General features: G+C 40.7%; 1 protein-coding gene across 5 annotated transcripts in view; it reads left to right on the forward strand.

The window, feature by feature from the left end:
- The window catches only part of LOC121277314 (TBC1 domain family member 14-like), a 76,586-nt gene that overhangs the window by 10,516 nt on the left and 41,753 nt on the right, over nucleotides 1–24,317 (forward strand). For all 5 annotated transcript variants that reach the window (XM_041186619.1, XM_041186630.1, XM_041186649.1 and 2 more), the window contains one exon: nucleotides 20,645–20,768. In XM_041186619.1, the coding sequence (XP_041042553.1) occupies nucleotides 20,645–20,768 (124 nt within the window). The remainder of the gene's footprint in view (nucleotides 1–20,644; nucleotides 20,769–24,317) is intronic.

Consider the following 24,317-nt stretch of genomic DNA (forward strand, 5'->3'; position numbering starts at 1 on the left):
GGGACAGTGATGGTAGGGGTTGCCCAGGAGATATTAGGTAGATGGATTTGACTTACTCCTGTGAAATGATTTGGCCAGAGCGAAGGTAGTAGTTTCTTCCAAAATTCCAAAACAGAAAGCCCAAGTAAGGTTAAAGAGATGGAGCAGTTATAGGAATTGGTTCCAGGAAATTTTCCTTTGTGTGTGATGACCTGAGCAATGGCCAAGCAAAGTCAATGATACCACAGACAGATATTTGGCTAGCTGAAGCTACCTTTAAAGACTTAGATCATTCAAAAGAGATGTCTGATAAATCTTCTCTGGTTGAGGCTCAACAAGTCAATCCGGGGTTAAAAGTAAGATAGCACAATCAGCCCAACTGAAGCTGAGGAAGTCCCAGAATGTTATATTAAGGGGATACTGATGGATAGTGGAGACCTGCAGGCGAAAATTTGTTCATCAGGTAGTGACACCGCCCAAGTATCGTAAAGAGACATTACAGATAGAACATGAAATTCCCATGACACGGCATGTAGGGATACAGAAAACTCAGATGCAGATAAACTGACATTTTTACTGGCCAGGCCTTCACAAGGACATGGTACGGTTTTGTAAAATGTGAAATATGTGCCAGATGGTAGGAAACTGCGACATACAATCAAACTGGCACCCTTAATTCCCATACCAGTTTTTGAGGAACCGTTCAAAATGGTGTCATTAGACAATGTGGGACTGATAGCAAAAACTAAAGGGCGACGCCATTATATCCTTACTATTATGGATATGACAACTCGATTTCCAGAGGCCATCTCTTTAAGAACAATTACAGCTAAAGTAGAGAAGGTAACCTAATTTTTTACTCGATATGGATTACAGTGAAGATCCAGTCAGGTCAATATTCCAATTTTATGTCTAAAATTTTTTCAAAACATAATGAGTAGTTTGGGTGTAAAACAGTTAAAATCCACAGACAGAGGGAGCTTTAGAGAGGGACTGTCAATCCCCCAAAACAGTGATTAAAGCATATTGTCATGACTGGGGAAAAAGGACTGGACTTTATTTGCTACCCGAGATTCACCAAATGAATCTACTGGTTTTAGCCTTTTGAATTAATTTATGGACATGAGATAAGAGGTCCTCAAGTTGATTAAAGAGAAGTTTTTAGGGCAAAAGCACAAATCCTCTGTTAGATTGTGTCTGTGTTACAGGGGCCTTCAAAGTGCCTCAAGAACATCTTGAAGTTTCACAAACAGTAACGTGAGGCATCAGAGGGGACTCTGTTGAGCCATCGAAGTGCTTGAGAATAGCTAACTAAGGACTTCTGTGATATGGTGGAAATATTAAATCAGTTCTTCTCATCGATCTTCATTCTTGATGCCTACCAGAATTCCATGATGTTGCTAAAAATAAAACTTTATTAACAAAGATAAATGTGTTGTTTTAGATATAATTAGAAACCTTAAAATCAACAGGGTAACTGCGTCAGATAATATCTACCCAAGGGTCCTTGGAGGTGGGAAAGTTGCTCTGAGCCCCTTGTGTGTATCTTTAACTCACAGAGCTCTTGGATGTTTCCCTTAACCTGGAAGGAGGCTAATGTACTCTTCATCTTTGAAAAAAGGGAGATATGACTTATCAAGATAACCAATAGACTGATTAGGTTGATATCAATAATGGAAAAGAGGCTTCAGGGAGTCATCAGAGATGGCATATATGACTCCTTGGATAGAGAAAGGCATATCTGTGTCATCCAACATGGTTTCAAAAAAAGTCAAGTTCTTGCAAATGTGATATTTTTTGAAGAATTCACCAAGATAATGGATGAGGGAAACCCAGTAAGACACCCAAGTAGATTCCGAAAAGGATTTTGGCAAGTTATCCAAGAAGGATCTTCCCTACAATACAACACAGTTGGCTCACCTGATCCTTCAAAACTTCTGTCTCTCCTACAAAGCTGAAGTCAGAATTGTGATAAAATACTCATCTGGATGAGTACAGCAAGAGTAATGCTTGAAGCCTGATGTTAACCATGACAAATAAGTTTACTTGATCAGTCTCCTAGCCACTAGACTTGGTCCACCCCCTGTACCACTGTGGCTGCAGTATGTACAAAGTATACACATCAAGCTGAAATTAGATGTGAAAAAATATTGACACAGTTATTAGTAACAGTTAAAGTAATAGCTTTTGAATATTCTGTATAACATAACAATTGGTTTTGTAAGCCTAAAAGTAGTTTTACTTGTATATCACTATGACCATTGGGGGCAGAGCAAGTGCAAGTTTGAGCAAAATGCATTGTGATGATATGCTAAGATTGGCAGTGAGGTTGAGTGTCTTGAGCTACAGAAAGATATAGACGGGATGGTCAAATGGGCAGAGAAGTGGCAGATGGAATTTAACCCTGAAAAGTGTGAGGTGATACACTTTGGAAGGAGTAATTTGACAAGGAAGTATTCAATGAATGACATGGCACTAGGAAGTTCTGAGGAACAAAGGGACCTTGGTGTGTGTGTCCATAGATCTCTGAAGGCAGAGGGGCATGTTAGTGAGGTGCTAAAAAAGGCATATAGGACACTTGCCTTTATCAATTGAGGCATAGATTACAAAAGTAGGGAGATCATGTTGGAGTTGTATAGTATCTTGGTGAGGCCATAGCTGGAGTAATGTATGCAGTTCTGGTCGCCACATTATAGGAAGGATGTGATTGCACTGGAGAGAGTGCAGAGGAGATTCACCAGGCTGTTGCCTGGGATGGAATGTTTAAGTTATGAAGAGAGGTTGGATAGAGTTGGGTTGTTTTCATTGGAGCAGAGAAGACTGCGGGGCAACCTGATCGAGATGTACAAGATTGAGGGGCATGGACAGGGTGGATAGGGAGCAGCTGTTCTCTTTAGCTGAAGGGTCAGTCATGAGGGGACACAAGTTCAAGGTGAGGGGCAGGAGGTTTAGGGGGGATGCGAGGAAAAACTTTTTTACCCAGAGGGTGGTGACAGTCTGGAATGCACTGCCTGAGAGGGTGGTGGAGACAGGTTGCCTCACATCCTTTAAAATTTACCTGGATGAGCACTTGGCACGTCATAACATTCAAGTCTATGGGCCAAGTGCTGGTAAATGGGATTAGATAGGTCAGGTGTTTCTCACATGTCGGTGCAGACTCGATGGACCGAAGGGCCTCTTCTGCACAGTGATTCTGTGATAAGGTACTTCAACAGCAGCACTTTCCCCTGCATTGTGCCACCATAAATGAGTGACTCACCTGCCTTTCAAAGCCATTCCACCACCTACAAAGGCAAAGGTCAGTAGTGTTTTTTGAATTATTTCACAGGATATGGGTGTTGCTGGCTAAGCCACCATTTAGTGCCCATCCCTAATGGTCCTTGAAGATGCTGGTGAGCTGCTGCCTTGAATTGCTGCAGTCCATGTATTGGTACACCCACAGTGCTGCGAGATAGGGAGTTCCAAGATAGTGAAGGAACGGTGATATAGTTCCAAATCAGGATGATGTATGGCTTGGAGGGGAACCTGCAGCTGGTGGTGTTCCCAAGCATTTGCTGCTCTTGGCCTTCTAATTGGTAGAGGTCGCAGGTTCGGAAGATACTGTTGAAGGAGCCTTGGTGAGTTGCCATAGTGCATCTTGTAGATGGTGCACACTGCTGCCACTGTATGTTGGTGGTGGAGGGAGTGGATGTTGAAGGTGGTGGATGGGGTGCCAATCAAACAGGCTGCTTTGTCTTGGATGGTGGTGAGCTCCTTTAGTGTTGTTGGAGCTGCACTTATTCAGGTAAATGGTGAGTATCACACTCCTGACTTGTGCCTTGTAGATGATCGGTGAGTTACTCTCTGCAGAATCCCCAGCCTCTGACCTGCTCTTGTAGCCAGAGTATTTATATAGCTGGTCCAGTTTGGCTTCTGGTCAGTGGTAACCCCCCAGGATGTTGATAGTGTGGGATTCAGCAATGGTAATGGTATTGAATGTTAAGGAGAGATGGTTAGATTCTCTCTCATTGGGAATGGTCATTGCCTTGTACTTGTGTGGCATGAATGCTACTTAACACTTAGCAACCCCAACCCAACCGAATATTTTCCAGGTCTTGCTGCATGTGGGCACAGACTGCTTCAGTATTTGAGGAGTTGCGAATTGTGCAATCATCAGCGAAACGACGCCCCCCCCCCCCCCCGCCTCCTCCTCCTCAAGCAAATTCTATGATGGAAGGAAGGTCATTGGCGATGCAGCTGAAGATGATTGGGTCTAGGACACTACCTTGAGGAACTCCTGCTGCGATGTCCATGATGATTGACCTCCAACAGCCACAACCAGCTTCCTTTGTGACTCCAACCAGTGGAGAGTTTTTACGTGATACCCATTGACTTCAGTTTTGTGAGGGCTCCTTGATGGCACAGTTGGTCAAATGCAGCCTTTATGTCGAAGGCAGTCACTCACCTTGCCTCAGCAGTTCAGCTCTTTTGCCCATGTTTAGACCAAGGCTTTAATGAGATTAGGAGCTGAGTGGCCCTGGACCTCAGGAGGCCTCATGTGACTTCAGGAGAAGGCTGAGATGGATCATCCGCCCTGAGCTCCTGGCTGAAGATTGTTGCAAATGCTTCAGCCTTGTGATGGAATGCTCTCCATGTGCTTGGATGAGTGCCGCTCCAACAATACTCAGCTCAACACCATCCAGAAATTGATTGGCATTTCATACACAACTTTAAGCATTCACTCCTTCAACCACTTGGTGCACACTGCAGTCATGGTGCCCATCTACAAGGTACAGTGCAGCAATTCACAAAGGTTTCTTCAATAGCACCTCCAAAACTCATGACCTCTACCACCTAGAAGGACAAGGGCAGCAGGTGCCTGAGCATCCCACCACCCGCAAATTTCCCTCCAAGCTACACACCATTCTGACTAGGAAATATATAATTGTTCCTCCCATTGTTGCTGAGTCAAAATCCTGGAACTCCTTTCCTAATAGCACTGTGGGAGTACTTTCATCACACGGATAGTAGCCGTTCAAGAAGGCAGCTCAGCACCACCTTCTTGACGTTTAGGAATGAGCAATAAATGCTGGCCTTGTCAGTGATGCCCAGATCCTAATGAATCAATTAAAAGAAAAAATGAGGAGCACAATGTGGGAACACCACCACCTCCAAGTTGCACAACTTCCTAACTTGGACACAGTTTCATTCCATCATTGTTGCTGGTTTAGAATCCTGGTATTCCCTACTTGATGCTACCATGGAAATACTATCATCAGAAAGTCTACAATAGTTCAAGAATAAAGCCCACAGCATCTTCTACACAATGAGATATGGGCAATGAATGTCGCCTTCCCAGCAGATACCCACATTCAATGGATAAATGTAAACAAAGCTAGTGAGTACTGAGTACTACTCCGAAAGCTTTTTACACTCAAATGCCTTTGGAACTCGGTTTAAATCTTTCTGCTCTTTGCATAGATTAAAATGCATAGTTTTATCACTTGTGAACCTTAGTCATGGAAGCATACATAGTGGTTGTGGGAAATCTTGAATTTTCCTGTTGGTACATTTGTTCATCTTTTTTTAAGTCTTTGGCTTAGGAAACCATTAATCAAATCTGAGAAACTTTTACACTTGGTAGTCTTCAATTGAAGCTCAGCTGATTATAACATGATTGGAAGTTTCTCTACCTTTATCCTTGATCACAAACCATTTTAATATGTTGTTAAACAGTTCATTTTAAATGGTCCAACAGCTTAAAATGCAAAGAATAATTTGATACTAATGTGTAACAACACACTGGAAATTAAATTCCTTTAATTTATGAAAAATATTTGATATTTTTAGACATTCAGACAATTGATGATTTGGATTGTGTCTTAAGGTTGCAAAGCAAGATGGTATATAAATACTGCATCTATAAATAGATATTTATTACTAGCTTTAGTATTTTCTGCAACACATGGAAATGTTATATTTGGTTTTAGGTTAACGATGTAGAGGTTGTTCATTAGCCTTGAATATTGTGAGCACTGCTCCATTTAAAGGGTTGAAGGGCAAAAATATTTTATCTTGGCACTATAGTCTCATTTGCATTAGCCAGAGATGAAGATCCATTTACATTCATTCTTTAGGTGAAACTCACTTGATTATGACTTTTATGTAATTAGACTGTAATTGGTGGTTATTCCCTGTCTTATCTACACTTGGAATTCTGTAAGACCTGATCATCTTTCCAGTGGCTCAGAACTCCTTTTTCTCTTAGTCTTTTGGCAGCACCGAATCCATTGAATGTACAGAGCCAGTCTGACACTAAATAGAGAAAATGTCAGCATCAGATGACAAATGGATAAAGCTGAGGTTAAATGGGATCAGAATGTCATCACTCTGTGTATACTTAGTCTATATTTCTAAACTGGAATTTAGAGAGTTAACTGGGTGAGAAAAGAAGTAACACTGAGATTTGTGTGGCACTGCACTCCGAAACTAGACTTATTAGCAAAATGAAACGACAACCCCAAATATGACTAAGTTACATGCCTTGCTACTTTTTTAAAAACTGATTAGGAATGCATAGCTGATTGATTTTCACTATAAATGACAGATATCATGGACTCTGCACTGTTGCAGTATTTTAAATACCTTTTTTCAGCAATACACAATGTATGCTGTCAAAGCTTTTCACCTTGCATGTAGTCCTACACAGTGGGGCACAGTCCCACGATCGAGCGAGCATTTATGCAGGATAAGATTGGTAGTAGGATTACTAATTTACACTGTGCTTGTTCTGAGATATGTAAATTTCTTTCATTTTTCTCATTGGTCCCTTTGTGCTGCTATATTGCCTCAATAGATGACCCGCTTGAAAGTAAACTCACTTAAGCAGAAGCAGTTTGGCACCCCAATAATAATGCTGCCAAACACACAGTAAATCTCTCTAACCATGTACTCTTCTGAAAGCGAAGAGTTTGTTCTCATGCATGGCTTCAATTTTGGTGTGCCTTTGTCAACACTTCAAATGGGAAGAGGTATTTGCTTAGTTCCAACTCCTGTCTCCCCAGCTACCCTGTACAAACCAGCGTTTTATGAAAACGCTGAGCCCTTGAAAGCACACCTAGTTGATCTAGCAACTGCATGTTGTGGGATGCCCAATGACTTGGCCGATTTTCACATGCGGTGCGGATGTCTAGTAGCAAGGTCTTGAGGGCAACCCAGACATACATATCTGTAAGCCTAACCAAGGGACTGAAATAGTCATCCTTAAGTGTGATTATATCAACACAATGCATCCGGTTCTTAATGACGGGTCCAAATTCTTTTCTATTGGACCTGATGCTAAGTATGACGACACAGCCCTGTTCAAAAGCCAGTTAGAAAAATGTTTGTTGGGCTTGTGTAAGATTAGCAAACTGCCTGATGATGTAAATGATTGGATTTGTCCTCATGGTTCATTGTGTCCATGTTTGTATGGACTGACCAAAGCGCACACAAGTCATGTCCCTTTATGCTCTACCCTATCTATGACTGGTTCTGCACAGCATGAATTGGTCAAATGGTTGAGCAAGTTGCTACAACCAGTTCTGAGCAAGTTTTCCACATAAGCTGAAGAATTCCTTCATCTTCACAAAGCCCCATATAGGACTTGTATATTGAAAACAATGCCATGTCCATGTGCTCATTTGACGTTGCTAGCTGATTCATTAATGTACTGCTCAAGGAAGCCATAGTTGTTTGCAACACGTCAGTGTATCATGATGACCTCGATGCATGCCGTCATTGTTTGAACCTGTATTCATTGAACTTATGAACTCAGCAACTTGCTCTGTTGAGTTCAGTTTTCATGACACCATATATGCCCGGTGGATGTACTGTACTTAGATTTCCAGAAGGAATTTAATTAAGGGCTATGATAAAGGTTATTGTGGGAAATAAAAGCTCATGGTATGGGGGTAACATATTGGCATGGATAGATGATTGGCTAACAGGAAGCTGACAGGAAATGAGCCTTTTTCAGGTTGACAAGATGTAACCAGTGGCATGCCACAGGGAGCTGGAACCTCAACTGTTTATAATTGATATAAATGACTTGGATGAAGGGGTGGAAGAGATGGTTGCCAAATTTGCTGATGACACAAAGGTAGGAAAGTAAGTTGTGAAGAGGACATAAGGAAGCTACATAGGTCAAATGAGTGGGCAAAGATCTGGCAGATGGAGTGTAATGTGGGAAAATGTGAAATTGCCCATTTTGGCAGGAAGAATAATAGAGAAGCATTTTATCCAAATGCTGAACGATTACAGAGCTCTGAAGTGCAGAGGGATCTGGGTGTCCTAGTGCATGAATCACAAAAGGCTAGTATGCAAGTACAGCAAGTAATTAGGAAAGCTAAAAGAATGTTATCATGTGTTGCAAGGGGAATTAAATGCAAAAGTAGGGAAGGTATGCTTCAGTTGTATAGGGTACTCGTGAGACCTGGAGTACTGTGTACAATATTGGTCACCTTATTTAAGGAAGATGTAAATGCATTGGAAGCAGTTCAGAGAAGGTTTACCAGACTAATACCTGGAATGGGTGGGTTGTCTTATGAGGAAAGGTTGGATAGACTAGGCTTGTATCCATTGGAATTTAGAAGAGTGGGAGGCGATTTGATTGAAATATACAAGATCCTGAGGGGTCTTGACAGGCTGGATGTGGAGAGGATGTTTCCTCTTGTGGAAAAATCTAGAACTAGGGGCCGCTGTTTTAAAAACAAGGGGTCGCCCATTTAAAACCAAAATGAGGTGAATTTTTTTCATTCGTAGGGTCATGAGTCTTTGGAACTCTCTTCTTGAAAAGGTGGTAGAAGCAGAGTCTTCGAATATTTTTAAGGCAGTGGTGGATAGATTCTTGGTAAACAAGGGGGTGATAGGTTGTCAGTGGTAGGTGGGATGTAGATTTCAGATTACTATCAGATCAGCCATGATTTTATTAAATGGCAGAGCAGGCTCGAGGGGTTGAATGGCCTTCTCCTGCTTCTTGTTTGTACGTTGGTGAATAGATGGTGTTGCCATGGGATCCCTTCTAGGCCTAGCTCTTGTCAACATCTTTGCCGGCATCCACGAAACACGTCTTTGATTGAATGACCCCTAACCTCTTACTCCTTGCATATTTCTGATAGGTAGGTGATACTTTTGCTATATTTGAACCTACAACTGCATGTAAGAATTTCCTTACACACCTTAATGGGCTCCATCCTGCGCTCAAATTCGCCTTTGAAATGGAGCAGTCAAGTGAATCCTCTTTCTTTGATGTGCCAGTTGAGAAATCTGCCTGTGGGTTCTATACTACTGTTTAACGCAAGCCCAATTTCACTCGTCGGTATACACCTTGGGATTCCTACAGTTCCACATTCTATAAGATTGGCTTTATCGACAACTTTATAAGTAAGACCCGAGCCATTTGCTGACCATGCAAGCGTGATGCTGAAATAGGATGCGTCATAGTTATCCTGCATGATAATGGCTCTCCTGATCAGATCATTTCTCGCTGTGTATCACACAAACTCACGAATGGGCCTAAGGCTACCACATGCGGTCCTGAAAAGTGTCATGTCTACCTCAGATTACCCTGAGCAATTTGAGCAACAAGTCAAGTTGACCGTTTCATGCTGCTACTATGCAATAGCAGCACAAGTGGTATTCTCCAGTAACAGGATGCTGCATCAAGCCAAAAAGACGTTCTTCCTACTACACAAATGAGTAATGTGGTAAATGAATTTTGGTGCTGTTGTGATGCCAGGTATGTAGGCTGTACGTCCCAAGACTGAGGGATTGTATCAAACAGTGTGCCCCTTCCCTGTTCGCAACAGGCAAAGTACTGACTGTAGTCAACCAACTTGTGCTTGTAAAACTCAGAACATAGTTTCCAACATTAGATGTGATTCTGAGATTGGACAACACTTGTTAAACAATCCTGATTGTGCTCAGAATTTAACCAATTTAAGGTCATCAGTTGGGCTCACAGTGTGGCTCACTTATCTGCGCTAGAAACTACATGTATTCACACACACAGCCCTGTCCTTTGCAAACAGAACATGTCTATGCAGTGTGCCTTTTGAACTAGAAAGCTTGAGGGACAGCCATTCCCTGGTTCATTCCCCATGGCAATTCCTGGACCAATTTGAGCTGACCTGCATGGTTTGAATTTAAACAAACGCTTGGGAGTTAACTGTTTCTTGGTGCATTCCCCATGGCAATACTGCTACCAATCAGAGTTCCCTTGCCCAACTAATCAGGACCCTCTTCTCATGCAGTATAACTTGTTATTCCCTTTGAGATTTGGCATTTTTGCAAATCTGTTCTGATGAGTGTAAGATGAAAAGCTCAGAGAGCATGCCTCTTCTGCTCTGCAGTACACAAGTTCTGTGCTATCAAGTGACTGTTCAAATACATTACAAGATTTTTTCAGACGGTCTCTGATAAGTGATGTGAGGCTTATGTAGCAGAGTATATGCATAAATTCCCTCCAGACAACTGTCATCCCTTCCAACTGTTTCCACGATCCCCCATGTTCAATGTTCAACTCAAGGTTATTTGTGGTTACAGATTAGAAAACTCCAAGATTCCTGGCCCAAGCTACTGCAGCAGATCTGCACAAGCACTTACAAAGCACAAAATATTAACCATAAAGTTAATTTAACTGCTTTGGCAATGTTTTTCAAGAACTTAATTATGCCTGAAATGATCTGTGAGCAAAATCACGTTTTTGTTCCAGTAAAAGAAAAAGACTGGGCTGTCTGTTTTTGGGGGCATCAAAGATTTCACAACCTTAGAGGAGAAGTGAGTATTTCTGGTGTCCTAGCCAACATTCCTCATGGAAAAATAATGATAAGCAGATCAACTTCTTTGCTGCCTCCAGGTTCTTGCTGTGTAGAATTGGGATTGAACTTAGCCATGTGCAGCACTCCTGAGGGCATGAATTATGTTGCATTGTAAATGCAAATTCATCCTATTTTCAGTCAAGCTGTCTGGGGGCGGTAGGTGCTCCCAGACAAAGGCTTAGAGTCACTCAAGTCTTTTTGTGGTTGACAATTGTTAGATTTGTATTATACATGGAAATTACAGCATGGAAGCAGGGCATTCAGTCTGATCAGCATTTTACCATTTACCTGAGCAGATAGTCTGATCTTACTTGCCTAGCCTGTTCCCACATCCTTTTATTTGCTTTCCTTCATCCATCTAGCCAATCTAATCTTGACTGTTGGCATAGTTTTTTCCTCAACAACTAACCCTGGAAATGAATTTTAAAGCTTCACAAGTCTCTCTAAAGAACTTATTCTAGCTCCCTGTACTAAATCTTTTACATTTAATCTTGAAGTCATGACATCACATTTTTGTTCCTGAAAATAGTCCATCTATCTACCCTGTCACATCTTAAATAATTTTAAACACTTCTGTCCTATTACCCTGCAATCTGCATTGTCCCAAGAAAAAAATACTCTTTCTCCCCCCTGCCCCCCGAGTCTTTGCATTTCTGTTTGGTCACTTGGTAGTACAGAACTTAAGTATTTCTGAAAAAAGAGGCATGTTGTCGAAGCTTTTCATCTTGCACTCATCAGGACAAATGCAGGAATGCCAAATTTCAAAGGGAACACAATTTATACTGCATGAGAAAAAGGGTGCTAATTTGTTGGCAAGTCAGCTCTGATTAGGTGAGATGTTGCCATGGTGAGTGCAACAGGGAGCTATTGTCCCCCATGCTTTTGTATTTATATTTCCTCATTGAAAAGGCTGTCTCCATCTCACAATATCTAAGGTGGGGAGAAGAATGTACAAAAGTGGCTAAAAGTAAAAATATTGCAAATACTGGAATCTGATACCAAAACGCAAAAACTAGAATCATAGTAGCTCAAATCAGCAGCTACAGGGAGAACACTGTTTTTCAGCATTTTTTTTCGGAGCTGCTTTAGGACTATGCTTGGAAACCTGGTGTCCATGAATAGACCACTGCTTGTGAGGTGTTAAAAATTATCCTGTCTTGTTTCGATCAGCTGATCTTTTAGGGAAGTTTTACTCTTTTTCTATCTGTATGACTGCAGTGTTTAAAGCTCAGAATTATCAGGAAGACAATTTAATACGAAACTTCCTCATTCAGCAGTCTTTCAGGGTTTGTTTTGACAGCTATTTGCTTGCCTAACTTTTTATTTGCTTGTTTTTGGGACCATTTTGTTTTTGGTCTGCAGTATATCTAAATTTCCCTATATCAAACTATCCCTTCCATCCTCCCTACCATCGATGTTAGTTGGGAAAGTTTTTAGATAAATGCAGGATCACTAATTGTAATCTGACACCCGTGAACAGCTTTTATTTAAAACTGAGTTTGTGTGCAGGCCTTCTCATTGCAATCAGCCACGCCCGAAAGTATTGTGCCAATTTTCAGGCCTGCTTTCTCTAATGTTAGTATTGTACTGGGTTGCTGTCGAGGCACTGAGCTGGATTTTCACAAAGCTTAGTATTTTTATTTTCAACTACTTTTCATAAATTCATGTGTAATAAAATGACAATGGGGTCCAAGATTCTACTCCTAACTTAAGAATGTTCAGGAGAATGACTGAAGTATGGACAGGCCCGAAGCTGGAGAAATTATTGGCTTTAGTGATTACACAAAAGGGACATTGACTCCTCTTTCAAAAACATGGCTGCACCTTCTCTACTCTTATTGGTAGACAGGCATAGTGCTTCTGTGTATATATAATACTGTGTAAATGGTGGTGTTGGAGTATATGTGTGTCAATGTATAACAGTGCAATAGGCATGGTATCGGTAAAGAGCTATGTATAATTGGACAACTTTGCATATTCTGGAGTTGAGTTTCTCAAAACTAATTTTCTTATTTGGCATAGTATCAATGGGAAGAAAGGAGACAAGTATTTGGGTCAAAGTAGTTTTACTGAAAGCTTTTGTGTAATCTTAATTTTAAGTGCTGCTGAATGATATGAAAAGGTTGAACAATAAAAATCCTTGTCAAAAAGACAATTACTATTGAAAGTTACCAACTGTACTGTACAGCCTGAGCAAATTTCAACCTGATATATGTAATTGTCAAATGGTTTCTAGTTTATAGACCAGAAATATCTTTTTTACAATAATTATATGGCTTAACCGTGCAATCAGTTTGGCCTTGAGCTGTAAATTGTTTGTGCAACTAAGCTCTGGCTCAGCTGGATTGAGCATCTGAGGAAGGTGTTTGGTTCTGTTTCTAGTCATTGCTCAGTTACTTGACAGATCAGAGTTACCATAGATTAGTATCCCTTGATTATTAAGAGATGAAATTGTCCATGATTTAAACTTCCAATTGCGCTCAAGCAATGCCAAATACGAGAGTGTGCCTGTAAATGATGGATGAGGATAGCGTTGGTTTGAATGAGATACCACCGTACTCTCATAGCTAAGCTTGCTACTTAGGCTGATAGATGAATAATAGTCGCTTGTGCAAGGTATTGAAATTGAACAGGGTCTATGTGAAACATAGCAAGGAAGTAACATCTGAAGAAGTGAATACTGAAAAATTAAAGGATTCCTTTACCACTACACCTGCCTTCCTTCTCTCTTGCTATGTCTACCTTCCTTTTCTCTTGCCTTGTTAAAACATTGTTTTTGTTTGCCAATTTAGCCTCCAGACTTTTAAGGACCTATCAACTACTCATGCTTACAGTACTAGCTTTTAATCTAAGGGGATTTTTTTTGGCTTTTGGCAGCCTGAATAAATAGCTCTGTGTAATAGTGACTGTACTTGTATCACGGATGTGAAGATGAACAATGTAAGTGCAAGTTTCTTCTACCTACGGTCACATATGCATTCAGAAAGTCCATACATTTTCCTGGGTTTGTCAGAATGCTGAGATTGTGACATTTTGCAATATAAATGCAAGTTATTGTAATTAAGTAATGCATTCTTATCGGGACAAAGCACTTAGGAGCAGGCCATTCAGCCCTTTGAGTCTGCTCCGCCATTCGATAAGATCATTGCTGATCTGGCTGTGGTCTCAACTCCACTTTCCTGTCTGCCCCCCATAACCTTTGATTTGCTTGTCTATCAAAATCTATCTTAACCTTAAATAAATTCAATGACCCAGTCTCCCTGGCTTTCTGGGGAAGAGAATTCCACATAATAATGATCCTCTGAGTGAAAACATTTCTCCTCATCTCTGTCTTAAAAGGGAGACCGTTTATTCTTAAACTGTCCCTAATTCAAGTCTCCGCCACAAGAGGAAACATCCTCCTGGTATCCACTCTATCAAGCCCCCTCCGGATCTTATTATTCAATAAGATCAACTCTCATTCTTCTAAATTGCAATCGGTCTGGGCCCAACCTGTTCAACTTTCCTTCATAAGATTAGCGCTTCATGGATTTAAGTATTTGGATGTTCACCTGCGATGCCATGGCACGCAAGGCTATGGGCCTAGTGCTGGAAAATGGGATTAGGTTGGTTAGGTACTTGTTTGATCGGCGCAGACTCGATGGGCCAAAGGGCCTTTTTCTGTGCTGTGGAGCTCTATGACTCCATGCAACATTTATTTTCATGCATTGAGACTACTTTGTATGAATGTAAACACTAGGGATGTCACTTGAATGGGAGAGAGAGAAATTACAAATTTAGTGAGAGTCTTACATTGACAGATATTCTCAAATCAGGAATTAGGATGAGACTTCATAAACTTAATAAGGTCCTTTCAGTGGGCAACGACAGATTGATTCCATCCCAGTAGTCTGGACTGGATTTGAGCCTAGTTTCCATTTTCCTTTTAGCTTCAGAAACATTCCAATGGCATTTTGAATTTATGGTGAACTCCAGATAGGAGGGGGAAGCAAAGGATGGTCATTAATGTAAATAAAAGAAGCTAAAGTCAAAATATATTCCAAAGCTATTTGAACAACCTTCTGTGAAATTCTTTGATTCTGATTTATAACCAAAAGCAAGAGCTCTATGTTTTGAAAATTGTGAATTTTAATGATTCCAAACTGAAACTGAAATGTCTCCAAAGAAAACAGTGGAGGCATTTAATCATGGCTGAAACAAGGGCAGTTAGAATTGGGCAATAATGCTGACAATCCTATCCCATGAACAAATTTTTACAAATCTCATTCTAAGTCTCTGCGCATCAGTGTAACCTGACTTATATTGAAATTCAGTCTTAAAACATGTGTCCGTTTTTATACTGGGCCATATCTCCCAGTCTCCGGATAGTAGGAAACCAGATATGCAACCGAAGATGCGCTTTGGGACCCTGTGGTAGTCCTGGCACCTTCTGATGAGCAATTCCCCTGCACCCGGAACCCCCTGTGAATGTCTCCAACTCTGAGTTAGAGTCGGAGACTTCAGGCTTACCTTCATAGTTACCCAGGAAATGTTAAAACCTAATCTAATACCTGGGTAACTACACAGCTGACCCCCAATCACTACCATCGACTGCCCCACCCAACCATCTCCTGATCACCTGACTACCCTGCCTGACCCAACGACCTATGCAGCCACCCACCTCTCATGCTCTCTCTCATCCACTCATCCATTCACTAACATTAAGACTGTGCCATACTACAGTATGTCCTGTCTTCCCTTGACTCTATTGCATTCCGACAGTTACCTAATGGGCAGTACGTTGCGCATTTCTGTGAAAGCTGGGATTGGAAGGCTCTGGTGGAATGCACAACAGCTTTGGGTCAGTGGGATTTTCGAGCACAGTGGCAATCTGACCATCATTGCCACTGCTCGGAAGATCCACACCATTATTTTTTGATTTACGTGTTGCGTCAGGTTTACAGAGTTGTTTGGGGAATTCTGCAACAAATAAACATAAGCAAATGTGAATTTCTCACAATGAATGCCAATGACAGTCAAAACCCACTAGCGCCTTCTTTGCTATTGCCCTTTGACTGAGATTTGTCTTAACAAAATCTTATGCAGTTCCACCCAGCTGAATGATGGTGGAAAGGCTTTGGAGGAGGATGGTGTGATCAACCGTGTGGCCAATGTTTATAATGTGTACCTTAGTTAATTAAGCATTCAGGAAGTGCATGGAAAAAGCAGAGGCAAAAGAAATGACCAGATGGCGGAAAAGAGAGCCCGCAGGTAGGAAAGAACATCCGTCCATCCCGGGCTAATACTGTTCATCTATGCCAGCTGTGGGAGGGACTGTCATTTACGGCCTCTACAGCCACAACAGACGATATTCATTACAGAGGCACCATACACTCTGGGCACAGTCCATCATCTCCTGCATGGGTGGATGCCATCATAGATAAATAAATCATTATTTTTTTGTGCAAAAATGAAATAGTTGTTTTACTGTGAAAATAAAATCAAAAACGTGAAAAGGGAAACCAATAAAATTGCTGAATTATTTTAAAGTTGCCATTTGGTTTGTCTGAAAGTAAGATGCCCTGCTGAAAATAAATTTCTCATATGTAAGTTATTGACAACAAAATAATTAAGCTCAGCAGGTCCGACAGCATCTGTGGAGAGGAAGACAGAGTTCATCAGAACTAAAGAGATAAAGAAATGTGGTGAAATATAAGCTGTTTAAGGGGGGTGGGACAGGTGAAGCTAGGTAGAGGTTGACAGGGCCCTCAACCTTGTCTGGCCCATCTCCCGCGAATCTGCCCTCACACCTTCCACTTCCTCCCAGAACCATGATAGGGCCCCCCTTGTCCTCACTTATCACCCCACCACCCTCCGCATTCAAAAGATCACCCTCCGCCATTTCCACCAACTCCAGCATGATGCCACCACCAAACACATCTTCCATTCACCACCCCCCGGCCCCCGTCAGTATTCCGTCGGGACCGTTCCTTCCGGGACAACCTGGTCCACTCCTCCATCACCTCTACAACTCAGACCCCTCCCACAGCACCTTCCCATGCAACCGCAGAAGGTGCAACACCTGCTCCTTTACTTCTCCCCTCCTCACCGTCCAAGGGCCCAAACACTGCTTTCAAGTGAAGCAGCACTTCACTTGCACTTCCCTCAATTTAGTCTACTGCACTCGCTGCTCCCAATGCGGTCTCCTCTACATTGGAGAGACCAAACACAGACTGGGTGACCGCTTTGCGGAACATCTTTGGCCTGTCCGCAAGCATGACCCAGACTTTTTTGTTGCTTGCCATTTCAACACACCACCCTGCTCTCAAGCCCACATATCTGTCCTTGGCCTGCTGCAGTGTTCTAGTGAAGCTCAACGCAAACTGGAGGAACAGCACCTCATCTTCCGATTAGGCACTTTACAGCCTTCCGGATTTAACATTGAGTTCAACAACTTCAGAACGTGAACTTTCTCCTCCACCCTCACCCCCTTTTTGATCCCCTTTTTTCTAATAATTATTTTTTTAAAATATATTTTTCTTTTCCCACCTATTTCTATTATTTTTAAAATTTATTTCCATCCATTGTTTTATCTCCACCTTTTAGCCTATTTCGATCCCTTCCCCTCAACCTCACTAGGGCCATCTGTCACTTGCTCATCCTGCTTTCCACCCTAAGGTCACCATTAGCACATCCTTTAGCTAATATCACCACCATCAACACCCCTTTGACCTTTTGTTTATGACATCTTTGGCAATCTCTCCTTTGCCTTCACCTATCACTGGCCCCCTATCCAGCTCCACCTGTCCCACCCCCCCTTAAACAGTTTATATTTCACCACATTTATATTTCTCTTTAGTTCTGATGAAGAGTCAAATGGACTCGAAAAGTTAACTCTGTCTTCCTCTCCACAGATGCTGTCAGACCTGCAGAGTTTTTCCAGCAATTTTTGTTTTTGTTCTAGATTTCCAGCATCCACAGTATTTTTCTTTTAAAATAATTAAGCTGCCACCTTCTGATAATATTGGGAAGAGAAGTGTTTATAAAGTTGTGATGTGCTCTAGGAGTAATTAATCTTACTGTCATGCATTTTCATGTGCAAAGGCACCTTTCTTGACAGCATCGAAAATAAGCACCATTTGGTAAGCCTGGAGTAAAATAGACTAGTGACAGTGTTTTGCCAGCTAATTTGAGTCCTTTTAGAGCTTTTTAGTTAGAAACTATTGTAGATTTAATGTAACTGGACACTAAGCAAATACTGTGCCAAATAAAGTAGTGTCTTTAACTACTCAGTTATGAGGCTGCTTTAGAATACTTAGGGGAAAGCTAACAATTCTTTATTTCTGTCAGTCAAATTGTTTTTTCATATAATTCTGTACTCATTGTCCTATTGCCTGTGATCCACTCCCTCCTAGGACTGGGATCAATGCAACATGTTACTGTTTTGTTCCACATTTCAGATTGTTTGTTAGCAATGCCACCTGAGATTTGTTTATTTAAAATACGTATTTATTTTCCCTATTGTATAAGCTTAATTGAAGACATTCAACGTACAAAGTGTGTGCATTGTCTGATAGCTAAACCTTGCAGCCTTGAAGTATATGACCTTGTGATTCACTTGTGATGCTACAAAGAGTTAGAATATATAAATAGTGAATTGATTCCACAGGCTCAAAGTTCTCTGGTGCTTCACTCAAGCAACCGCTCCTTGTATAAGCTGGGTTTTGGCAGGATTATGACTATTATGGGGTAGTGAGGGAGAGGTTTTGTCCACTTGCAATGTCAAATGTGCATACACAGCAAAGATTGCAGATAGTGGTGGGGACCTTGCCAATGGCTGTTTATCGCTTGTCCTGGCAATTAATGAGGCCAGCATAGAATCAAACTGAATCTGACACCTTCCTGATGTGACTAGATTTTTTTTTAACCAGTGCTGTTGGTAGCAACATTTAATGTAAAGGCTCCAGCCTGACCAAATTAGATCAAGAAGCCCAACTTTTTGTGGATCTGGAAATGGCTGTTGGATTCCATGCCTCCTTTATGGAGTTAGCTGTGGCTTAATGGTAATGCTTTGACCTTTTGAGTCATAAGGATATAAGTTCAAGTCACACTCCAGAGACTTGAGCACAAAATCTAGGCTGACACTTCAATCTAGAACTTAAAATACTTCAATATTGGAGGTGCTACCTTTTGGATGAGGATGTTAAACAGAGGCCTCTTCTCTCAGGTGGATTGGAGAGATCCCATGACACTATTCAAAAAGAGCAGGGGCATTTTTCCTCGTGTTCTGGCCGATATTTATCTGTCAGCCGCTAAACCTAAATACATTATCTGCTCATTATCACATTGCTGATTTTGGGACCTTGCAGTGCACAGTTTGGCTGCTGCATTTCCTACATTATGATACTTTTAAAAAAAATTACTTTATTGATTCTAACATGCTTTGGGGTGGCTTGAGGTTGTGCTTATATAAAAGCAAGTCTTTTTGCATCAGTGGTTAAAAATGTTCTATGGATTTGTGAATTTAGGTGTTTGGTTTATAGGCCCACCCTTCATTTAAGTTGTGCATCATGGTATCAGGTAACGCCAATTGTGCATAACTTTGCAAATCTAGAGCTTCTCTTTCAAACAATCTCCCAATTGGTCCACAAGAATGGTAATAGCGATGAATTAGCAGTTTATAGAAGCCACAGGTCTCTATTTGAGTACTGCTTTCATTGGTCCCGAACCATATAACTCAAATTGGTAGAGCATTTACAATTTTTATTAACTACAGTATTTTCTTCCATTATCAATATAATGCCGATGCAATCAAAAACATTTCTCAACGGCAAAAGAAGAAAAATTGTTGATAACCTTTCAGACTATTGAGCGATTAATTGAATTTTTTTTTATGGCAAACTGCATCTTGCCATTTAAATATCTTTGCATTCACTAAAAGCCATCAGAGTTCACAAAGCTGTCCAATAAAATACATGAAATTTCACTGAGCTGTGAAAAGGTTATTATAAGTGATGTGTGGTCCTTTCTCCTGTGTTCAGATAGATGTGATTTGAGACTGGTGTAAGAGATGTCAACTTGTGTAAAGAGTGTATAAATCCTCGTCGTAAAGCAGGAGTTCTGTAATAAATTTAAGCACGCTGTTTTCAAATCCACATCATTTACTTTGTGGTGGCGCGTGTTCCATACCACTAGCAGCAGAGGACAACTGTACATGTGTGAGTTTATGTAAGAATGTTTGTTTAACGGTTGTAAATTCGCCTGTCACTTCTGACTCATAACTTCCCTGATGCCTGGATAAGGCCTATGCTGGTCAGAAAATAAATATAGCTGGTACAGGCAAGCTGGACTGCTCTGCCTACCCACAATTGGAACAAGTACTATAAACCACAGTTTACAGCAGCTCATGGAATTTCAGCAGTTGAGATTTTTTTCTTATACTGTTTGATTCAGTGCCACTTCTCTTCCATAAATGCCAAGCTTGGAGTTCTGTTTCTCTCTACATTGCAATTTTAATCTGTCATCTCTTTTCCAGATGCTAATGAACCTGTACTGTGTTATTGATCATTGTTTTCAGATTTTCATCATTTGCAATTTCTGTTTTTTATTTAAATTTACCCCCAGACAAAGCCTGGGCAACTGTATTTTTGAAGCAGTTTTTAACTGCTTCAAAGGCAGCAGTGCCATCTCATTTAACTTGCAACACTGCTGTTGAAGTTAGCTGGAATGCAAAAGAGGCATTTTTGTTTACTCTATAAAAGAAATACCAATGTTGGTGTTCATGTGCTAGCCATCTAATTAGACACTTGTTAAGTTCTAGCTAATAGCTGTTTGCTCTCATTTTGCAGGAGTTTGTTTGCTAAGAAGCTCAAAGAGCCCGTACCATTAGAGCAGAATACTCAAGGATGGAAGTTGTTTGGGAGGATACCTGCCAAGGAAAGCCCTCTTAAAGAATCCAAGAAGGTTCAGCAGGTACATAGTGGCAATGTGTAGAACCAAGCCTTTTTACGATAAATTGTATGTCAGTGTTCTCATAGTCGCAGTTCAAAAAAGATGTTTCATGTTTATATATGCTTTAGAAAAACAATTACAATGAAAGCATATGCTGACGTTTGTTGCCTGTGATATTTGCATAGCATCAACTGGCTTGCAAGTGCAATAAGTAGTATTCTGCAATATGCTGATGTGAAAAGATTATTTTTTTATTCAGGAAGGCTGAATCTCTAACTAACAAATCAATCTCTCAAAGTTTGCCTGTCTCCCAGAACCCTATTTTGTGATGAGTAAATGTCAAAAAACACAAAGACTGATATTATTGCAACTAGAATGAAACTCTAGTGAAGGTGACCCAATGATTATTTGAAGTTTCAAAAAAACTTGCCTGTTTTAATACACTTAAACTCTAATACTATCTGGATGAGAAACTACAGTATTTCAAAATTATATTCATTTACAATTTTTAAATTTTAAACTGACAATTTCAACAATTGTGTGTGTGGCTTAAAATAATTGAAAATGTAATCTGCTATATGGTATAATTTTGTGCACTTGGACAAATCAAGATCACTGAAACTCAGCTGATTTTCCCTGAAAGCCACACTAGTGTAACTGCTGAGGATTTTTAAATCTGTTTTGGAAATTCAGAATGATTTGTAATCTATGACTCAAATGAAGGGGAAAGCCCAGGCTCTGAAACTAAGCCGTTATGTTCTGTATTCATAATTGTTTGACACCTGAGATTGAACGACATTGCAAGTCTGTTTCTAAAGTGCATTATTGGGTAAAGCCTGTTGTAACTGATTCAAGCTTTGGAGATTTTGATGCAGATATTGCCCAGCTTGACACCAGTACTTTTCCATGTCCATCTATTCAGTTGTAATGTCCAATATTTGCTTTGTAGTCCCCTTCCAAATCTTGCAAAACTAATAAATATCGTGGCAAATTATACAGCTGTTAAAACATTTAAATAGAGTCTGGTAACTTGTGTGAATTTTGTTGTGATAGGTCAATACTTTTGTTCCCACTGAAGATGTGCAGTTCGCTCTTCTGAAGATTAAAAAGAAGAAACTACAGCTAAATCTACACAACGTACTTAATTTTTAAAATGACATTATTTTTACAAAATTCTGGGATTCTGGGGAGAGAATTTTGCTGTTTTCTTTCCCCCTTAGAACCTTAATGAGAACAGTAAAGGTTGAGTTTGTGTGCTGGAAAGTAAGGAAAAGGAACTAGGAATGGAGGGGTAATGCACTTGGGGAGGGCTAACAAGGCAATGGATTACACGCTGAATGATAGGACCCTGGAAAGTACTGAAGATCAGCGGCACCTTGGTGTGCATATTCACAGATCCCTGAAGGAAGCAGGGCAAGTCGATAAGGGGGCTAAGAAAGCATATGGGATGCTTGCCTTTATTGTCCGAGGAATTACAATACAAGAGCAGGGAGGTTATGTTGAAACTGTATAAACCGCTGGTTAGGCCACAACTGGAGTACTGCGTGCAGTTCTGGTCACCACATTATGGGAATGATGTGGTTCCATTGGAGAGGGTGTAGAGGAGATTTACCAGGATGCTGCCTGGCTAGAGGGTCTGGGCTATGAGGAAAGATTGGATGGGCTGGGGTTGTTTTCCTTGGAGCAGTGAAGGTTGAGAGGGTACCTAATGGAGGTGTATAAGTTTATGAAGGGCAAAGATAGGGTGGATAGGAAGGCACTTTTTCCTTTAGTATAGGGGTCAAAAACTACGGGGCATAGATCTAAGGTAAGAGGTAGAAGGCTAAGAGAGGAGTTGAGGAGAAATATTTTCACCCAGAGGGTGGTGGGAGTCTGGAATTTACTGCCTGAAAAGGTGGTTGAGTCAGAAACTATCATAACATTTAAGAAGTATTTAGATATTAACTTGTGTTGGCGTAGCCGCCAGGGCTATGGGCCAAGCACTGGAAAATGGGATTAATGTAGTCAGATTTTTGTTGACTGGCGTGGACACAATGGGCCAAATGACCACCTTCTGTGTTGTAAATGTCTGAAAATTCCTCTGGGCTATTCCTTCCAGAAGCTCATCTTGATAAATTGCAGGCTGCAGCCCATCCTTTCATAAATAAAAATATCTTTATAAACTTGAATATTTTTGATTATTGAAAACAACATCTATGTTGAAGTCATAAATTTTGTCCAGTGGAACTCTTCAATGTGCCCAGGGTATTATACAGGAAAGAGGAGGGCAAAGTAAGGGTGTACTTTCTGTTTTGTGTCACTGATGTTAGAGTTGATAGTTTATCATTAGGAACAAAACGACCTTTAAACACTGCAGTGGAATGTACTGCTTGGGAATGGAAGGGACCAGACTTCTAGTGCAAATTATTAGATAGCCCTGTGGAATTGCCTCTGGCGTTGGCAGGTGTCCTTGGGGTGAATTGCTCTATGACTGTTTTGGAATGAGTTACTCAGTAAATTCCTGGTCAAAGACTAGTAGAAATTGAAGTTACCAGCCCTGACCTGCCAGTTTTTAATTTTTGCATAATGTTATTTACCTAGTAGAATGCAACTGACTGCACCCTGTGTGCTAAGAGCAGTCAGGCGACAATATTTGAAGTATTCCATATATTCTTTATAACAAAGCAAAGTAAATGGTGCAACGATAGCAATCAAATTTCCATTCTTCTGCTCCATGGTTCAATATTGAAACTGTATACATGTACATTGTAAAGTAGCATGGCTTTTATCCCAAGGGAGGGAACGTCAAGCGGTTGTCATCTTTCGCAAATTTAAACTCAAACTTACCCATAAAAAATGGGTTTCATTTTTTAAAAAAAATTGTGTATTTTGCTATTGAAGTTGTTGAGGGGTTTTGGTTCTGAAGTTGGAAGACATTTTAATAAACTTTCCCTGATGAGGTATAGCACAGCCAGATGCAAACTGTATCTTAGTCACTTCCAACCTTATCTTAAATGGCCTTACTGCAGTAAAATGATTTTCTTTAAATTACTTCTAAAGGATGCAAACTTTGATCTGGAACTGAGATGAGGATGGTTCTCGGTAAGGGGCCAACTATGGTGGTTGATGATTTCAACTTAACGGAAATTGACCGGGACAATAATATGCCTACTGGTAGGACACATGAGGGATTTCTGCAGTTAAAAGAAGACTGCTTAATGACTCAGTTGATGAAGGAGCCAATAGGGAGAGAAAGCATCCATAATATGAATGAGTAATAGAGATAATCAACATAATACAAAATGGGCAGCAAGTTAAGTAATAGAAGAAAGGGGATAGTAGCAACATGGATATGAAATTGATTGAGCGACAGGAAACAGTAGTGGAGAATGCTTATTTCTCAAACTGAAGGAAGGTATATAGTGGGATTGGGTGTGTAGGGCACAATTTAAAAATTTGTGGTTGACGCAAAACTTGGAAGTATTGTGAACTGTGAAGAGGATAGTGATAAACTTCAAAAGGGCATAGGCTGGCGGAATAGGCAAACAAGTGGTAGATGAAATTTAATGCAGAGAAGTGCAAAGTAATTTA

Source organism: Carcharodon carcharias, chromosome 1 (assembly GCF_017639515.1).
Source record: "Carcharodon carcharias isolate sCarCar2 chromosome 1, sCarCar2.pri, whole genome shotgun sequence".
In the NCBI taxonomy this organism is placed as follows: Eukaryota; Metazoa; Chordata; class Chondrichthyes; order Lamniformes; family Lamnidae; genus Carcharodon; species Carcharodon carcharias.